We start from the raw sequence: 13407 nt of genomic DNA, 5'->3' as shown, positions 1-13407 counted from the left end.
TATAGTCCTGTCCTGTAGTGCGACATAGCAAAAATGAAAAAATAAACAGAAAAATGTATCTTCATTCTTACAATAGCATGACAGCGGTTTATCTTAAATGTTAGATATTTTTTTGTCACACCATAGGACCCATTGATATAACTACTCAAATATGTAATTCATAATGTTTATATTTTATTGTAAAACATGCAGTCACGCCTCTCTAGTGTTATCATTTGCCAGCTAAATTGTGTGCACTTGAAATGCAGTGTGTCATAAAATATTATTCATAAGCAGAAGACATGAAATAAGTCACAAAAGGACGGTCTCGAATGCATTTTAGCATTTACTGTAGTCAAAAAATCGATCTGTATAAACGTACAAAGCTGCAGACATACACCGAAATATGTAGCATTTCGTTTGTTTACAGTCAGCTGTCATCTATCATTTATGGTAAAGTTAAATCTGTCGTAGGTGGTACAAAGAGCTGTAGATTGTCCGTGGTTTATATTGAAAGAAATCCTTTGGTTTCATCTGGTGAAGCTGTAAGCCCCACAGAGTACTAGAGAAGCTAACGCTAGCTGTCTACATGCTGAAGACACAGCTGTTCATATCTCACACGCCTTACCTTTTATGTCTGGTTTGTAGTCACAGTCGCAGCTGTCAGATATGGAACAAAAAATAGACTTCATTTCAAAAGCGGTACCAAAGGGCGTACAATAAATTAAAAGAAGTATAAATAACATTGTAGCTATAGCCTCGGAGCACCGCTCCAAGACGAGTTAGCTGGCGGAAGCAGAACCGCTACAACGCCACAGACGCTAGAGGGCAACAAACTGATTCCCGCGAATCGGTTCCTTCGAGCGGAAGGGACAAGTCACTGAATCTTTTACGTCGTGACGCAATTGCGTAAATCCGCGATCCCCAAATTAAAACAAAAATAAATTAAAAAGAAAAAAGTTTTCTTTTCAAGCACGTTTTATAATCGTAACACCCAGATAATTTACAATACATATTTACAAACTATATTTGCATCTCTTTGCAGAATTATGTACGTTTTAATAAAACGCTATCATACAGTCGTATAGCAGAGGTGATAAATCAAGTGATAAACATATTTCCAGTATGTAAGACTATTTCTCTAACATTTAAGTAACCTTTTCAGAGCATAAGTAGGCAAGCGCCTGTGTTCGACTCATTATGAATAGAACATGAAAAGGAACAAAAAAATGTGTCCTGTGATTATAATCATCTTAAAAGTCCTTATACAACAACTGGGCCTATGCATAGGCCATGACGAGTGTAAATGATTCTGAATCAATGATTAAATAAATTACACACAAGAGATTCATTTGACCCAAGATTTACTTGACTATGATGTGGCCACGGGTATCAAAGTACATAGGCTACACTACAATTTCAAATCTGTAAATGCTTGGCAATAAATCAGATAAACAAACATTTCACTTGGAAACAGTAACTTAAATGGAAGAAAACCAAAGAATAAATTAGCTTAGAATTTACTTTTAAATGATGTAAGTAGCCTATGAAATAGTAGAGTTAAATATATAAACGTAAAATCTCCATAAAGTGTACCAACGAGTAAATATTACTCATTATCTGGTCATTATTGATTATAAGAACCAATAACAGTGCAATTAAACACATACTTCAGAATTCAAAGTTAACAATATTATCATAGTTATTTTGTTATGAAAATAAAACTTTGGGTATGAATTTTATGTACACTATGAAAAATAAAAACACATTATATGAAACAAAAATAGCATTGAAAATCAAATAAGTTAAGATTGAAAGATATATTGAGTTTATATACAGTATAAACCTACAGAAAAAAAACAATGAAACTAAATGAATTCATAAAACCATTCCAACACAGTCTCACGACCAGTTCATACATATATTAGTTGGAAAATCTGTGGCTAATTCGTACAAATTTGTATGACTTGTACGATTTTGCACAATTTGTCTAAAACCTCAGTGACAGGTAGGTTTAGGGGCAGTCACTCGTACAAATTCATACGAATTGTCAACTCGTGAAATTTGTAAGATTTAACAAAAAACTTGTACAAGTGAGGTCGCACGAATTAGCCATCTCGTAAAATATGTACAAATTGGCAGTGAGATGGTTTTTCTTAAAATAGCATGTGACTAGCAGTCATCCTTTCAGTCATTTTGTTGAGTCGGAAAGCTCAAGCCTGTTGGACAGAGCTGTCAGCACTTCATCAAACTTTGAATAACGTTCATCTTTATTTCTTTCCACACCACGGCTTCCCCACAGGAGACGCATCTGAAACTCTGTGAGGAAGACCTCCCAGACATCTGCTTCCTCCTGAAATCCTACAAATAAAAAATCTGAAATTGGTAACATAAAATACACCTCACCTAAATCTTTTTTTACTGTGTGCTACTTGAATTAAATTGCATGCACATTTTCAGCTTATATTTTTATACCTTGAATTTAAAGTGAAAATAAATAAGTGAGCTTAATAAATGCAAGCATTTGTTGTTGTTTTGAAAATGCAGATATCCTAAATAGATTCTGTACCCATTATAAATGGTTTATGTTATAAAGCCATTACCCTGCAGTTTGTTCTCTGCGTTTGCACTGAAGATCCTCCCGTTGCACGCGATTGTACGTGCAGAATCCAGATGGCCCAGGACCATGGCCACTCCAGTGTCTGCACTTTCCCATGACTCCTCAAGAGCCACGACATTTCTTTCAAGAAGAGACAGCAGAGGGAGCACATGGGGAAAAGTTGTCTCTGTGGGTCTACTTATCTCTGAAAGACAGTTGAAGAGAATTTAGAATGATAAGCAAAGATCTTTAAAGCCACTTTGTTTGAACGAATACCTTCTCCGTCGTTCATCATCCTCATTGAGGGTCTCAGGGTTTTCTCATAAAGGACAGCACTTTCTGTGTACTTCTGACGCAAAACTGTCCATGTCTCATCCAAGCGAGCAATCTAAAAATGCATTCATTAGAAGATTATAAACACCAGACCGGATTTACTATTAGCATTTTTATTTACTCTTATGAAAAATTGTTCTCGTGAAACATTTATGTTTTCATCAGTTTCTCGAACCTGTGGCAATTCAAGGCACTTCATAACTGTGGCAAAGCCAAACAAATTGCCCAAGCTGCTCTTGAGGTCAGAGGCCAGGCAGATGACTCTATGCAGCAGAGTGGCTCTTTCTTCAGCGCTACCCGTGCAGCCCAGCAGCTGAACAGCCAGCATTATGGACATGGTGTGGAACCTGAGGGGCAAGAAAGAGTCTTCTGGTGTCATTTAAGTAGTCATCTCACAAAACAGGAATTTATTGAGCAAAATGGGGAGTACCAACCTTTCCAGCAGATCTTGACGGAGGTGATGTCCATGTGGGAGAGTAAGAAGCTCCAATCCTGAACTCACCCCCATCCCTCTCATCGTATCATCAGATGTATCCAGGATTCGAGCAACCTGCAGAGGGAAGATAGTAGCTGTGTTATTCAAATGCTCAAATGTCTTATTTGTCATATATATTTCACTTGAAAATCGAGACGTAATCGAATGTAATAATAATAATCTTTCACAATATGACAACATATTTTGTGAATATTTATCAACATGACTATAAACGCAGTGACAAATTACGAAATATTAAAATGTTTAATATTTGACTGTACAATAAAACTATTTTAGTTTTTAAGAAAAGCACTAAAAGCTTAATTATAAGCTGTACATGTGTAAATTAGTTGTTTCATAGCCATTCCAGCTATTTCGGTTTTATTCCGATTAACTGTGAGTCCCTAAGAAATGCTAGTTATTTGAACGCATGAAAATGAATATAATCTCAACACATTTATACTTATGCATTTAAACTTACCATGCAGTCAGCTTTGGTGATATGCATTGCCATTGTTTTTATATCAACTTCAAACAGAACATCCTTCACTTTTTTCAGTATCTTGGTCTCCAAAGGTTTATTTTCTGGGGGCATCAGCGGTGACTCATACACACTAGGTCTGAAACAGGAAACTGTGTCCATTGTGAAAGGCACTAAATAATCCTCCTCGTACTCCTCTCTGCAATCCAAAGTCTGCATTTCATGTCTCACAAAGGGAAGATTTGTAGCGACAGGGTCAACTTGAGAAATTGCTGGGTCATTTTGGTTTGCTTCTCTGTTGTTTTGATGGGAATATGTCATGGAGGACAGAAGATGTACTGTTGGTTCCAAATATATGAGAGTGTTTTCAGGGGGAGATGAACAAAGCCCTATTTCACTGGACTTTTGAAGAACAGGTGATGAAGGAACTATTACGAACTTCCTGTTTTCAGAAGGGCTTTGTCGCCGCCTGGCTACTGGAGACAAAAGAAGATGCATAGTCACAATGCCGTTCTCATGCTTTCTGGTTTTACTAGATTTGGTGGGAAATGAATCTTACATGTGCTCATTATCACAGGAGAAGTTGACACTACAACGCGCTGCTCTACGGTACCTTCAAAACTCCTCACAACATCCCTGTGGAACACAGTACAGGACAATCAATTATCAAACCCAGAAACCAATCATTTACAGGATGAGAACATTTTTTTTTATTAGACGGAAGCCTTTTAATGCTCCTAGAGGCATAAAATATACAGTAAAAATAGCAATATTGTGGAATATTTTCTGTTTGAGTCCAGAAATCATTTAAAAATACTATCGGTTTCAATTATTAATAGTGTTTCTTTTAATTTTCAATGTTTTTGCTGATTCAAATTTTTGTGGAAACTTTAGGATTCTTTGAGGAATGAACAGTAGTTTGCAATAAATTTTCTTAACAATTTCTATCATAAAACTCACCTCTGAGGTCTTATCAGCTCAATTTCCAAAGCCTCTGTCACAGTTATGCTTTCCCTTTTCTTTTGGCTTCCCTTCTGTTTGGTAGGTGAGTTTACTGGGCTGTTTTCCACACTTGGAAGCCCAAACATGGTTTCTAAATATCTTAGTGGAAGTGTCCTGTTAACGGCTGAGTAAATGTAGGCACCACTCTGCTTTGTCAGAGGCCTTTTATTTTCAACATAGAAACGAACCAATGCTGGCAGAGAATCAAATGTTTCCTCCTCCAGAAAGTACTGCGCGTGGGCATATGTCTCATAAGACCTGAGCAGAACTTTGTGGATGAGGAAATGAAGCGCTTTCTGGTTCCAGCAGCAGGTTAAGACATAGTCTCCAATGCTAGTGAGGGAGTCACGGACGATAAAATCCCCATCCAGCTGCACAAGAGACTCAGAAACCTGTAAAAAGCCATTATTAAGTCATATGTACATACATTTCCATTAATTTTAAGATGGGAAAACACTAGTCAAACCAAGAACATGTAAATATTTGAGGATTGATTATTAAACTCTTCGAAATAGTGGTTCTTTATTGTTATTTATCGTTCACTGAACAGCCTTTAACATCCGTGGAAGTTTTCCATTCCACTAACATTTTCACAATTAAAATAATTATCTATTTCTTTAGAACACTATATATAACAGACCTTATATATAAGAACCGCTACCCAAAAGATTATTTTGAATAAACCAAAAACTGTTGTTGAATGGCACGGCTAGGAAAACATACTTCTGGAAGCTTAATTTCTGAACGTGTACATAAAAATATTTATAAACTCACCTCCCAAGGTATGCGACCATGGTACCAGCCATGACTTGATAAGTTACAGCTGTTTAATTTCAACTCTAGTTCCAGCTCTTGCTTCAATTTGTCTGATGGGGAATTCGGTTGATGCGTCTCTTTAGAAAACTGTAGGAAGTAAAGCAATGATGAGCAATCATAACAACATAGAAATCATGAGACACTTCCTATGAATCACATCTAGATTGCAGTTTTGAGCTGTTAAGGTAGCATCATCGTGTTTAATTCTTAATAGGGCAAAATATATCACTGCTGTAATATATGCTAACAGCAACACAGGGAACAACTAAGCGACCATTATCCAGTCCTCTCCTATCCATTTTTTATGTTCATCTAGAGCAATAAAACGGATTAAGTTGCGCTTAAATGATGGGAAAATGTCCTGCATGTTAAGTAACTATTGTGCAGCAAGACGAACGACAGTAATAGTGTAAATACTGTCTTTGTTCTACATGCAACAACAACTACCAGTGCAGAACATTTCTATTGAAATGTGAGCCCATTTTCAGTTGCTCTAAAATAAACAGCAACATTTGGCACAGTCGGTTGCCTACAGTAACCCTGTTTGTCCTCAACCATTCTGAAGTCATGGGCAGCAGTCCAGGCCCTTTTGTGTCACACACCCTAATTCAATTAGAGTTTAATAGCGAAGCTCTCAGATGCCTTTGTGTCCAACATTTTGTGTCACCAGCAAAACAAAATAACCTTTATAATGCAGCAATCTTTTTATTTCTTTATAGTTCATCTAAAAATGTCAGACAGTCACTTATTCAGCTGCATGTCTTCCAAATATGTATGACTTTCTGTCATCTGCAAATCGCAAAAAGAGGTATTTTGTAAAATGTTGATAACTAAATAGTTAAGTCTAATTCCCTTAAGACCTCTACTGTGTGGGCAAATATATATCATGGAAGTCAAAAGGAATGGTTTTGAATTTAAATGATGACAGAAATGTCCTTTTTGTGTAAACTATCCCTTTGTAGTAAAGAGCTATATGACTGAAAGTTTCCTCAATTAAGTCTCCCCTTATTGTTACAAAGTCAACCTGAAACTTAACTTGAAGTTAATATATTACAAATATCATACGATAGCCTACCTTTACATAAACACCACTGTTTTCCATGAGACCTGAATGCCTGTAAATGCAGAAATGTGATAAAGTTAGACCGGTGTGGTAATCAATGTCAAAATATGGTAATGACATATGAGTTGTGTGTTTCTGAGCGGAAAGACTTATTCATAAGCATAACTTCACATAGGGTAACTACGAAGTGACAGGCAGGTGGCTCCAAAGCAGGAAACTGTCAGCGGAAAAACACAAGCTGCTCTTTCCCATGACCACCGTATCCTCTGTGTATTAGGGGATGCATTCACACAGCTCAGTACATTCTCTGCTGGACCACAGGCACATCTGACAACACCCAGTTCCAGCCTGCTGTGTCCACTTCCAAACACAAAGCCTCCATGCCAGACAGCCTGAATATCTTAGAGATTACAACACCAGTTCCCTCTCTCGGTTTCACAATCAGATATTTAACGTTCTGTACTGAACATAGCCTTGTGGGTTGGAAAAAAAAACAAACTAAACCCTAAAAACAAACCGTTACACACATTCCTCAACGTACACTCATGAAATCTGAATGTCTTAATGAGCGATCTGTTGGTTTCCAGTATAAATATATAAAAAGTAGCATAGCAGTATAAATGATGAAATGAACATTTTTTTTATATGTTTTAAGCACAAATGACAATAATGTACCACCATTTTGTTTTCATACAAAAGTAAGAGGTGTTGAAAAAAAAAACAACAAAAAAAAAACACTTATTAAGAAAATGTCTTTTCAGTACATCAAAACATATAGCACAAGAGGACACTTCACTTAAACTGATGTTTGCGTTATAAATCAGACGTCCCCTAAACAACCTTTTAACAACCATTAAATATCTTCCAATCAGAAAAGGATTATCAGAAAGTAATTCTCTTCTCCAAAACACTTCCCAGGCACTTCACTTGTCCTCAAAACCCTCCATCCGCCAAAACAACACGCCGTGTGACAGAATGAGGATGAGCGCGCTTTGTTTGGCTGTTTTTCCCTCAACGAAAACATAAAGAAAGAGAGATACAAAAAATGCTGCAGTATCAAAAAGTGTATGGCGTAAACATTACAGTGCGCTTCAACGCACAGTAGAGCAGGATATCATACAGACGTCCTTTAAAATTACTTCTACTCATTTTAACAACCGTAAAAATAACCTCCTACCGGAAAGGGATTCTCACCAAAGTCATTCTCTTCTATGAAACCCTCGGCAGAAGCGACAGGCGATGTGACAGGACGAGGACGAGCGCCTAGTGTCTGTGTGATCCGCTCTCTCTGAAGTCTACCCGAACCCCAGTGGACCCGTCGGAATGTCAGACTCAGGGAGCTGAGCGCGAAAACACTTTTCCAAACAGCAGTTACATAATGAGCAGACTCCCCTCCCCGAACCTCTCTAGTCCTCTCAGGCATCCACCATCTATCGCTATAAACACTAAAGTTTACCGGACAATGTAACTTCGCCGTGACGTGTGACGGTTTACCCGTACGGGGAATGCTCTCAGTAGGACCTTAAAGGTCGACTTTTAAAGTAATTTTGCTATGTCTGACCTCGGCGATCAGTGCGGAGCTCATTGTTGTAGAATCTCACTCTCAGTCCGTGTTTTGAAGTTGTCCCGCGAGGCTCGCGAGGCGGTCGTCATCGCGGTCATGCGTGCGCTTCACGCGCAGCTCGTCCCGCAGCGCCTCTATTATTCGTTGCTACAATGTTGCAGTGTCTCATAACGACGTCGTTTTGTCCTGCATCTTTCTCACCCCTCCCCTACAACTTGGCATCTTCATCATACTCGCAAAATGCCTGTTATTGTACGCCAAAAGCGTTTGTTTTGACAGTCCAACCGAGGCTCGCAGATGCCCGTGCTCTCATTCAGATCATTGTATTATTCCCCGTGCCGGTCTCCGAGTGGCTCGACTTGCAGATAAAGCAGAGAGTAATTTTTTTTTACTTTAAAAAATTGTATTAAGCATTTAAAATGGCTAAACAACTAAACAAAGCACACTCTATAAGGCTAACACTGTTATAAACCTTATATGAAAATGTCACCCGCGCCAATAAAGCCTATACCTGGAGACTCTTTAAGAATATACAAACTTTAACATATGAATTGCTCATGACTTTGTAAATAAAAATGGGACAGTTTAGGAAATTGCAACAGAGTAATGCAAACTCTGAGAAATATTTTAGGATGTGAACATGAACGATAACAACGAGTCAGTCTTTTTCATAATACATGCAGTTTTTAAACTGGTTCTTCATGTATCTTTATAATAACATCCGCTAACTGAAAACTATAAATCTTAAAGTTTACAATAAAGTCAAAATAAAGTTACAATATATATCTAAGCTCGAACTAACGCGTGTAAAGCAAACACGGACCTTATATTCAACATTAGAGAAGTGTGTGGAATTAGCAAATGACAGGATAAAGCTCAAGTTTCAGTCAAAAATGAAAGCGAAACGGTGGTTTAAACTCTTTGGATAATATTTTCCACTATTTTTTGGTTTGGAAAGAAGACGTGTGAAAAAGCACAACGCGCTCTCTCGCGCATGTCTGCGCGCGGCGCCTGAACTCAGACATCCATGGCAACAAGAAACAATTGCGTTTGAAAGTTTGTACTTGCGCCGTTTCGTTTAAAGTTGGCCATACGCAAAAGTTCAATGCCCCCTAAAAAGAATGGAAAAGGGACCGGAGATAAATCAGTTAAAAAGGAAAGTATGAATCCTGAGCAGAAAAAAGACGAAGATTTGACGGAGAGTGACAAAAACTTTTATCGGGCTCAAATACGCGATTTGGAGGAGCGACTGGAAAGGTGAGCGTCTCTTGCAAGTTACTACGACCTTATTTTACGCGATTGTTTCTTATGTTACATCATTAAGACGTTTATATAAGAAAATTAAAAACAAAAGCAGCCTATAAATATTCATGTAGCCTAGTAAGTGATGAGAACGTGCAGCAAACACTCACCTGATGCTGATTCGACAACTCGATTGAAGTTTCAGTCGACTATTTTTACATTAAAACATTGGCCACGAGATTGTAAAACATCAACAGAATTTAGCTCACAATGTTTACTGTGAGTTTGGGTCATTCATGCAGCTCGTCTCTGTGCCTTTGAGGAAACTAAAATGAAATAGACTTTGGATTATAATCTACTGTTAATAATTAACCAGACGGCATATTTCAACAAATGTGTCATATCCTCAACAGGAAGCACTTGCCTCATACACGTTATTAAGAACTGTGACCTTGTCTTTTGACTGCAGGTACCAGCATAAATGCGATGAACTGGAGGTTCAGGAAAAGGATTTATACTCTAAGATCAATAATGTGGAGAAAGAGAAGAAAGACATAGTCCTCTACCTAAAACGCACACTGGCTCAAAAAGAAGATGAACTGATTGATCTGACCGAGACGCTATCAAAACAGCAGCAAGCTCAGGAGGCTGAGAGAGAGTCTTTTGAGTCACAGCTGAGCCTGCTTAGACACGAACTTCAGGAAAACAAGGAAAGGTTCACGTCTGAGAACATGGCACTTGGTACAGGAGTCACTTATTCATATAATAAAAATTAATGAGGTATTAACCCTGGACCACAGAGCCATTCATAAGGGTCAAATTTTAGAATATTCGGCCAAGATACAACTATCTGAAAATCTGAAATCTGAAAAATAAGTAAATAAATAAAACATAAAGTTTAAAGTTAAATAAAGACTTTAAAGTTGCAATGCATATTACTACAAAAATACATTTTGATGTATTTATGGTAGAAAACTTGTAATAAAATGTATAATTTTGACCCTTACAATGTTTTTTTGGCTGTTGCTACAAATATACCTGTGCTACTTATGACTGTTTTTGTGGTCCAAGGTCCCATATAAGTGTCCAGAATTAATAAAAGCACCTTATAACCTAAAATTTGTTGACCTTTTTGTGTTCAGCTGGTAAACTGGCATCTTTAGAGGAGTTTTCTATGCAGAGAGAGAAGCTTATGGCTGAACGCAGGTGTTTGGAAGAGCAGCTTCAAAAGCAAGAAGAAGAACATCAAGCGCAAATCTACAATCTGGAGAAAAAAGCTGTACTGGACAATGACAGGTGGGCACTCAATGTTCAGTGATCATAGGAAGTGCATTTTAAGAGAAATAAGACTGGATCAATAACGACCGCTTTTCATGAATATTGTGCATTATTTGAAGTCTGAAGCCGTCGGTGCTAAACATTAGAAATTAAATGGTGACTGTTTGACATTCATCTTTTATTTTCAGTTAAATATCACAAAATATCACTTAATTATAAATTATATAAATAATAAATGTTATTGTTTAAAAAAAATACAAATCTTGATTTTAAAATAACATTAATAATATTAATAAATGCTTTAGAAGAATTTTTCATTGTTAGTTTATGCTAATTAACGATAACAGATGGAAACAGTGTGTTACCAATATTAATTATTGACCTTTTTTTTCTTATACAGGCTAAAGAAAGAAATGCTGCAACATGTTGCTGCTGTAGCAGCTGAATTTCGTCGGGTTTCAGATCAGAAGATGCCCGAGACAACAAAGAGAGCCATGCAAGAAAACCTGTCTGTGACAGCGCAACTTCAGCAGCTCTCAGACAAGACCAAGGAGCTGCTGAAGGAGAACAACGATCTGCGAGCGAGAGAAAAGCAACTCAAAATAGAGAACGCCATCAACGAACCGCTGCTACATGAGATAACCAAGAAAAGCGTTGCTAATCAAAAGGTTGCCTGTTTATGTGTCTATACTTTCATGCATTTTTAGCTCGTTCTTTTTTGCTGTTTGAAAACACGTGCATTTTTAGAGCGAAGAAATAAGCATGATTTTTCTCAAGGTAGTCCATCAGCTGGCAGAAAAGTGCGAGCAGATGCAGTCTGAAGTGGAGAAGTGTACCAAACTTAAAGCGGAGCACCGAGAGCTGCTTGACAGTCACTCTGCGATATGCACAGAGCTCGATGCTCTCAGGTTGGGCTCCTGAAGTCGCTCATAAGTAAAATAATGCATACTACTTTCAGTGTGTTTTAATAGTATCACCGCCACTTACAGAAAGAAACATGCAACAGTTACAGAAGTTCTAAACCAAACAAAAGCTGAAACCAAGACACAGAGAAAAGAGCTTGAGGAGGAAAGGCTGCAAGGACAACAGCTGAAAAAAGTTCTTGAGGAAGCAGCAGCAGCTTTAAAAGAGGCCCTGAGGGTACGAGTGAACATAAACAGGTCACTTATCATTTGCTGTTACAGCCAGGCAAATAAACACTAGTCCTGCTCTGGTTCGGTTACAGGAGGTCCCTAAAGAGGAGGACTCACTTCTGAAGGTTACTGTCAGACGAAATCAGATGATGCAGAAACTGCTGGCTGTGTTGGATAGAGCTGCAGATTTAGGAAACGGTCTAGCGCTTGCTGAATTCACGCCGGAGGTGACTGGCAGGCATGATCTCAAAAAAGCCTGTGACATTAAAAGGTACACGTTTATTTTCAGTGTCATGGATTGAATTGGGCGTGCAGCATAATGCCGCTCTAAGACAGGCTAATATAATTCTATCATTTTGGCTTGCTTGCTTTTAACTCCAGACCAAGCGAACGTCTGCGGAAATCTGCTTCACAGCTTTCTCACTTCAAAACCGGGGATCTGGGATTGGTCCCTCGCCAAACGCACACTACATCATCAAAGACAGGAAGCCTGTCTAAGAGTGCTTTTACCTATGCGCTTAAGTAAGTATATAGGTTATGGCACACGGACACCACACGAAGCATGCAATCATTGATATAACGTGGAATATCAATGCAGATGATGAATTTTGATGAAGCAACTTTCTTCTCTTCTAGGAAACAATCAGGTGATAAATGACCGACCTTCTCATTGTCGTACTTGTGACAAGGCAGCTATGTTGATGTAGACCTGTGCCATTTCAATCTACATTGTGTTATGTCCATGTATTGTCACTAGGTGGCGTTGCCGTATCATTATGGACAGATACGTGAACTGAAAAAAAAGAGAAAAAAAATAAATGTTTCCCATTCTTCGTTCACTAAGTTGTTGAATATCAAACGCTAAAATGTTTCATTTTATACTAGAGTTATCATGGGGCAAGCATATGAGATTCTGCTTTTATACTACCTACTTAAATGTTAATAGTAATAATAATTGTTTGAAAGATTAGCTGGGTTAATACGGTCCTGTCACCCCTTGCTGGTAGGAGATGGTGTAAATATCCGAGCACGTTCAGGGGTGAACGATAAAAGACATCCCATTTCTCTTTTTGGGTCGCTGGGTGTTTATTTGAAGAAAAGCTTAGTAAAGGTCCGCAGTCCACGGTGCTGGGTAGTAACAGATAATAAGATTTAAATAATTAAGTACATGTAAATAGCTTCAATCACATTTTAATATACGTGTAATTAGTCCACAGTTAAGTACATGATTATTTATTGTTAACACAATAGCGATAGATGATTCAGAATTCGAAAAGTTCCTTTCGAAAGTTGACCTACACTCGGAAATTCTTCCGGTTCTGGGAACTTTACACAAAGACCAGTCGTCAGTCAAGACTGCTTATTATAGTTGGATTATATATTATTAATTATTTAATAAATATGGAAAGCCAGTTTTCTGACGTCACATGGTCATAAGCGTT

At 37.9% G+C, this 13407-nt stretch overlaps 3 protein-coding genes across 9 annotated transcripts in view; 2 read left to right on the top strand and 1 right to left on the bottom strand.

Moving 5' to 3' along the window:
- Positions 1–545, top strand: part of LOC122344736 (amyloid-beta A4 precursor protein-binding family A member 1-like) — a 16420-nt gene extending 15875 nt beyond the window's left edge. Inside the window, exon 12 of the mRNA XM_043238288.1 lies at positions 454–545. Within this exon, the coding sequence (XP_043094223.1) occupies positions 454–545 (92 nt within the window). The remainder of the gene's footprint in view (positions 1–453) is intronic.
- A 781-nt stretch (positions 546–1326) lies between these two features.
- LOC122345236 (SH2 domain-containing protein 3C-like) lies at positions 1327–9881 on the bottom strand. 7 transcript variants are annotated; one of them, XM_043239182.1, is made up of 12 exons: positions 9725–9881; positions 8310–8670; positions 6761–6800; positions 5644–5772; positions 4828–5261; positions 4427–4503; positions 3868–4343; positions 3346–3461; positions 3087–3258; positions 2855–2966; positions 2583–2783; positions 1327–2340 (listed from the first exon to the last, which is right to left on the bottom strand). In XM_043239182.1, exons 3-12 carry the CDS (start codon positions 6785–6787, stop codon positions 2171–2173), a joined length of 1914 nt encoding a protein of 637 aa, XP_043095117.1. In that variant the 5' UTR covers positions 6788–6800; positions 8310–8670; positions 9725–9881; the 3' UTR covers positions 1327–2170. The 7 variants fall into 7 exon arrangements, with proteins under 7 accessions (XP_043095117.1, XP_043095116.1, XP_043095115.1 ...); XM_043239181.1 differs by lacking the exon at positions 8310–8670; XM_043239180.1 differs by lacking the exons at positions 8310–8670; positions 9725–9881 and adding an exon at positions 7943–8080.
- Positions 8683–13360, top strand: LOC122345238 (cilia- and flagella-associated protein 157-like). The gene is made up of 9 exons (XM_043239185.1): positions 8683–9569; positions 10024–10295; positions 10697–10850; positions 11233–11500; positions 11610–11740; positions 11822–11972; positions 12058–12236; positions 12347–12487; positions 12602–13360. Exons 1-9 carry the CDS (start codon positions 9418–9420, stop codon positions 12621–12623), a joined length of 1470 nt encoding a protein of 489 aa, XP_043095120.1. The 5' UTR covers positions 8683–9417; the 3' UTR covers positions 12624–13360.
- The last annotated feature ends 47 nt before the right edge of the window (positions 13361–13407 follow it).

Source organism: Puntigrus tetrazona, chromosome 5 (genome assembly GCF_018831695.1).
Source record: "Puntigrus tetrazona isolate hp1 chromosome 5, ASM1883169v1, whole genome shotgun sequence".
Lineage (NCBI taxonomy): Eukaryota > Metazoa > Chordata > Actinopteri > Cypriniformes > Cyprinidae > Puntigrus > Puntigrus tetrazona.
Note: the sequence above shows the minus strand (reverse complement) of the source record. Positions and strands in the feature narration are given on the sequence as shown.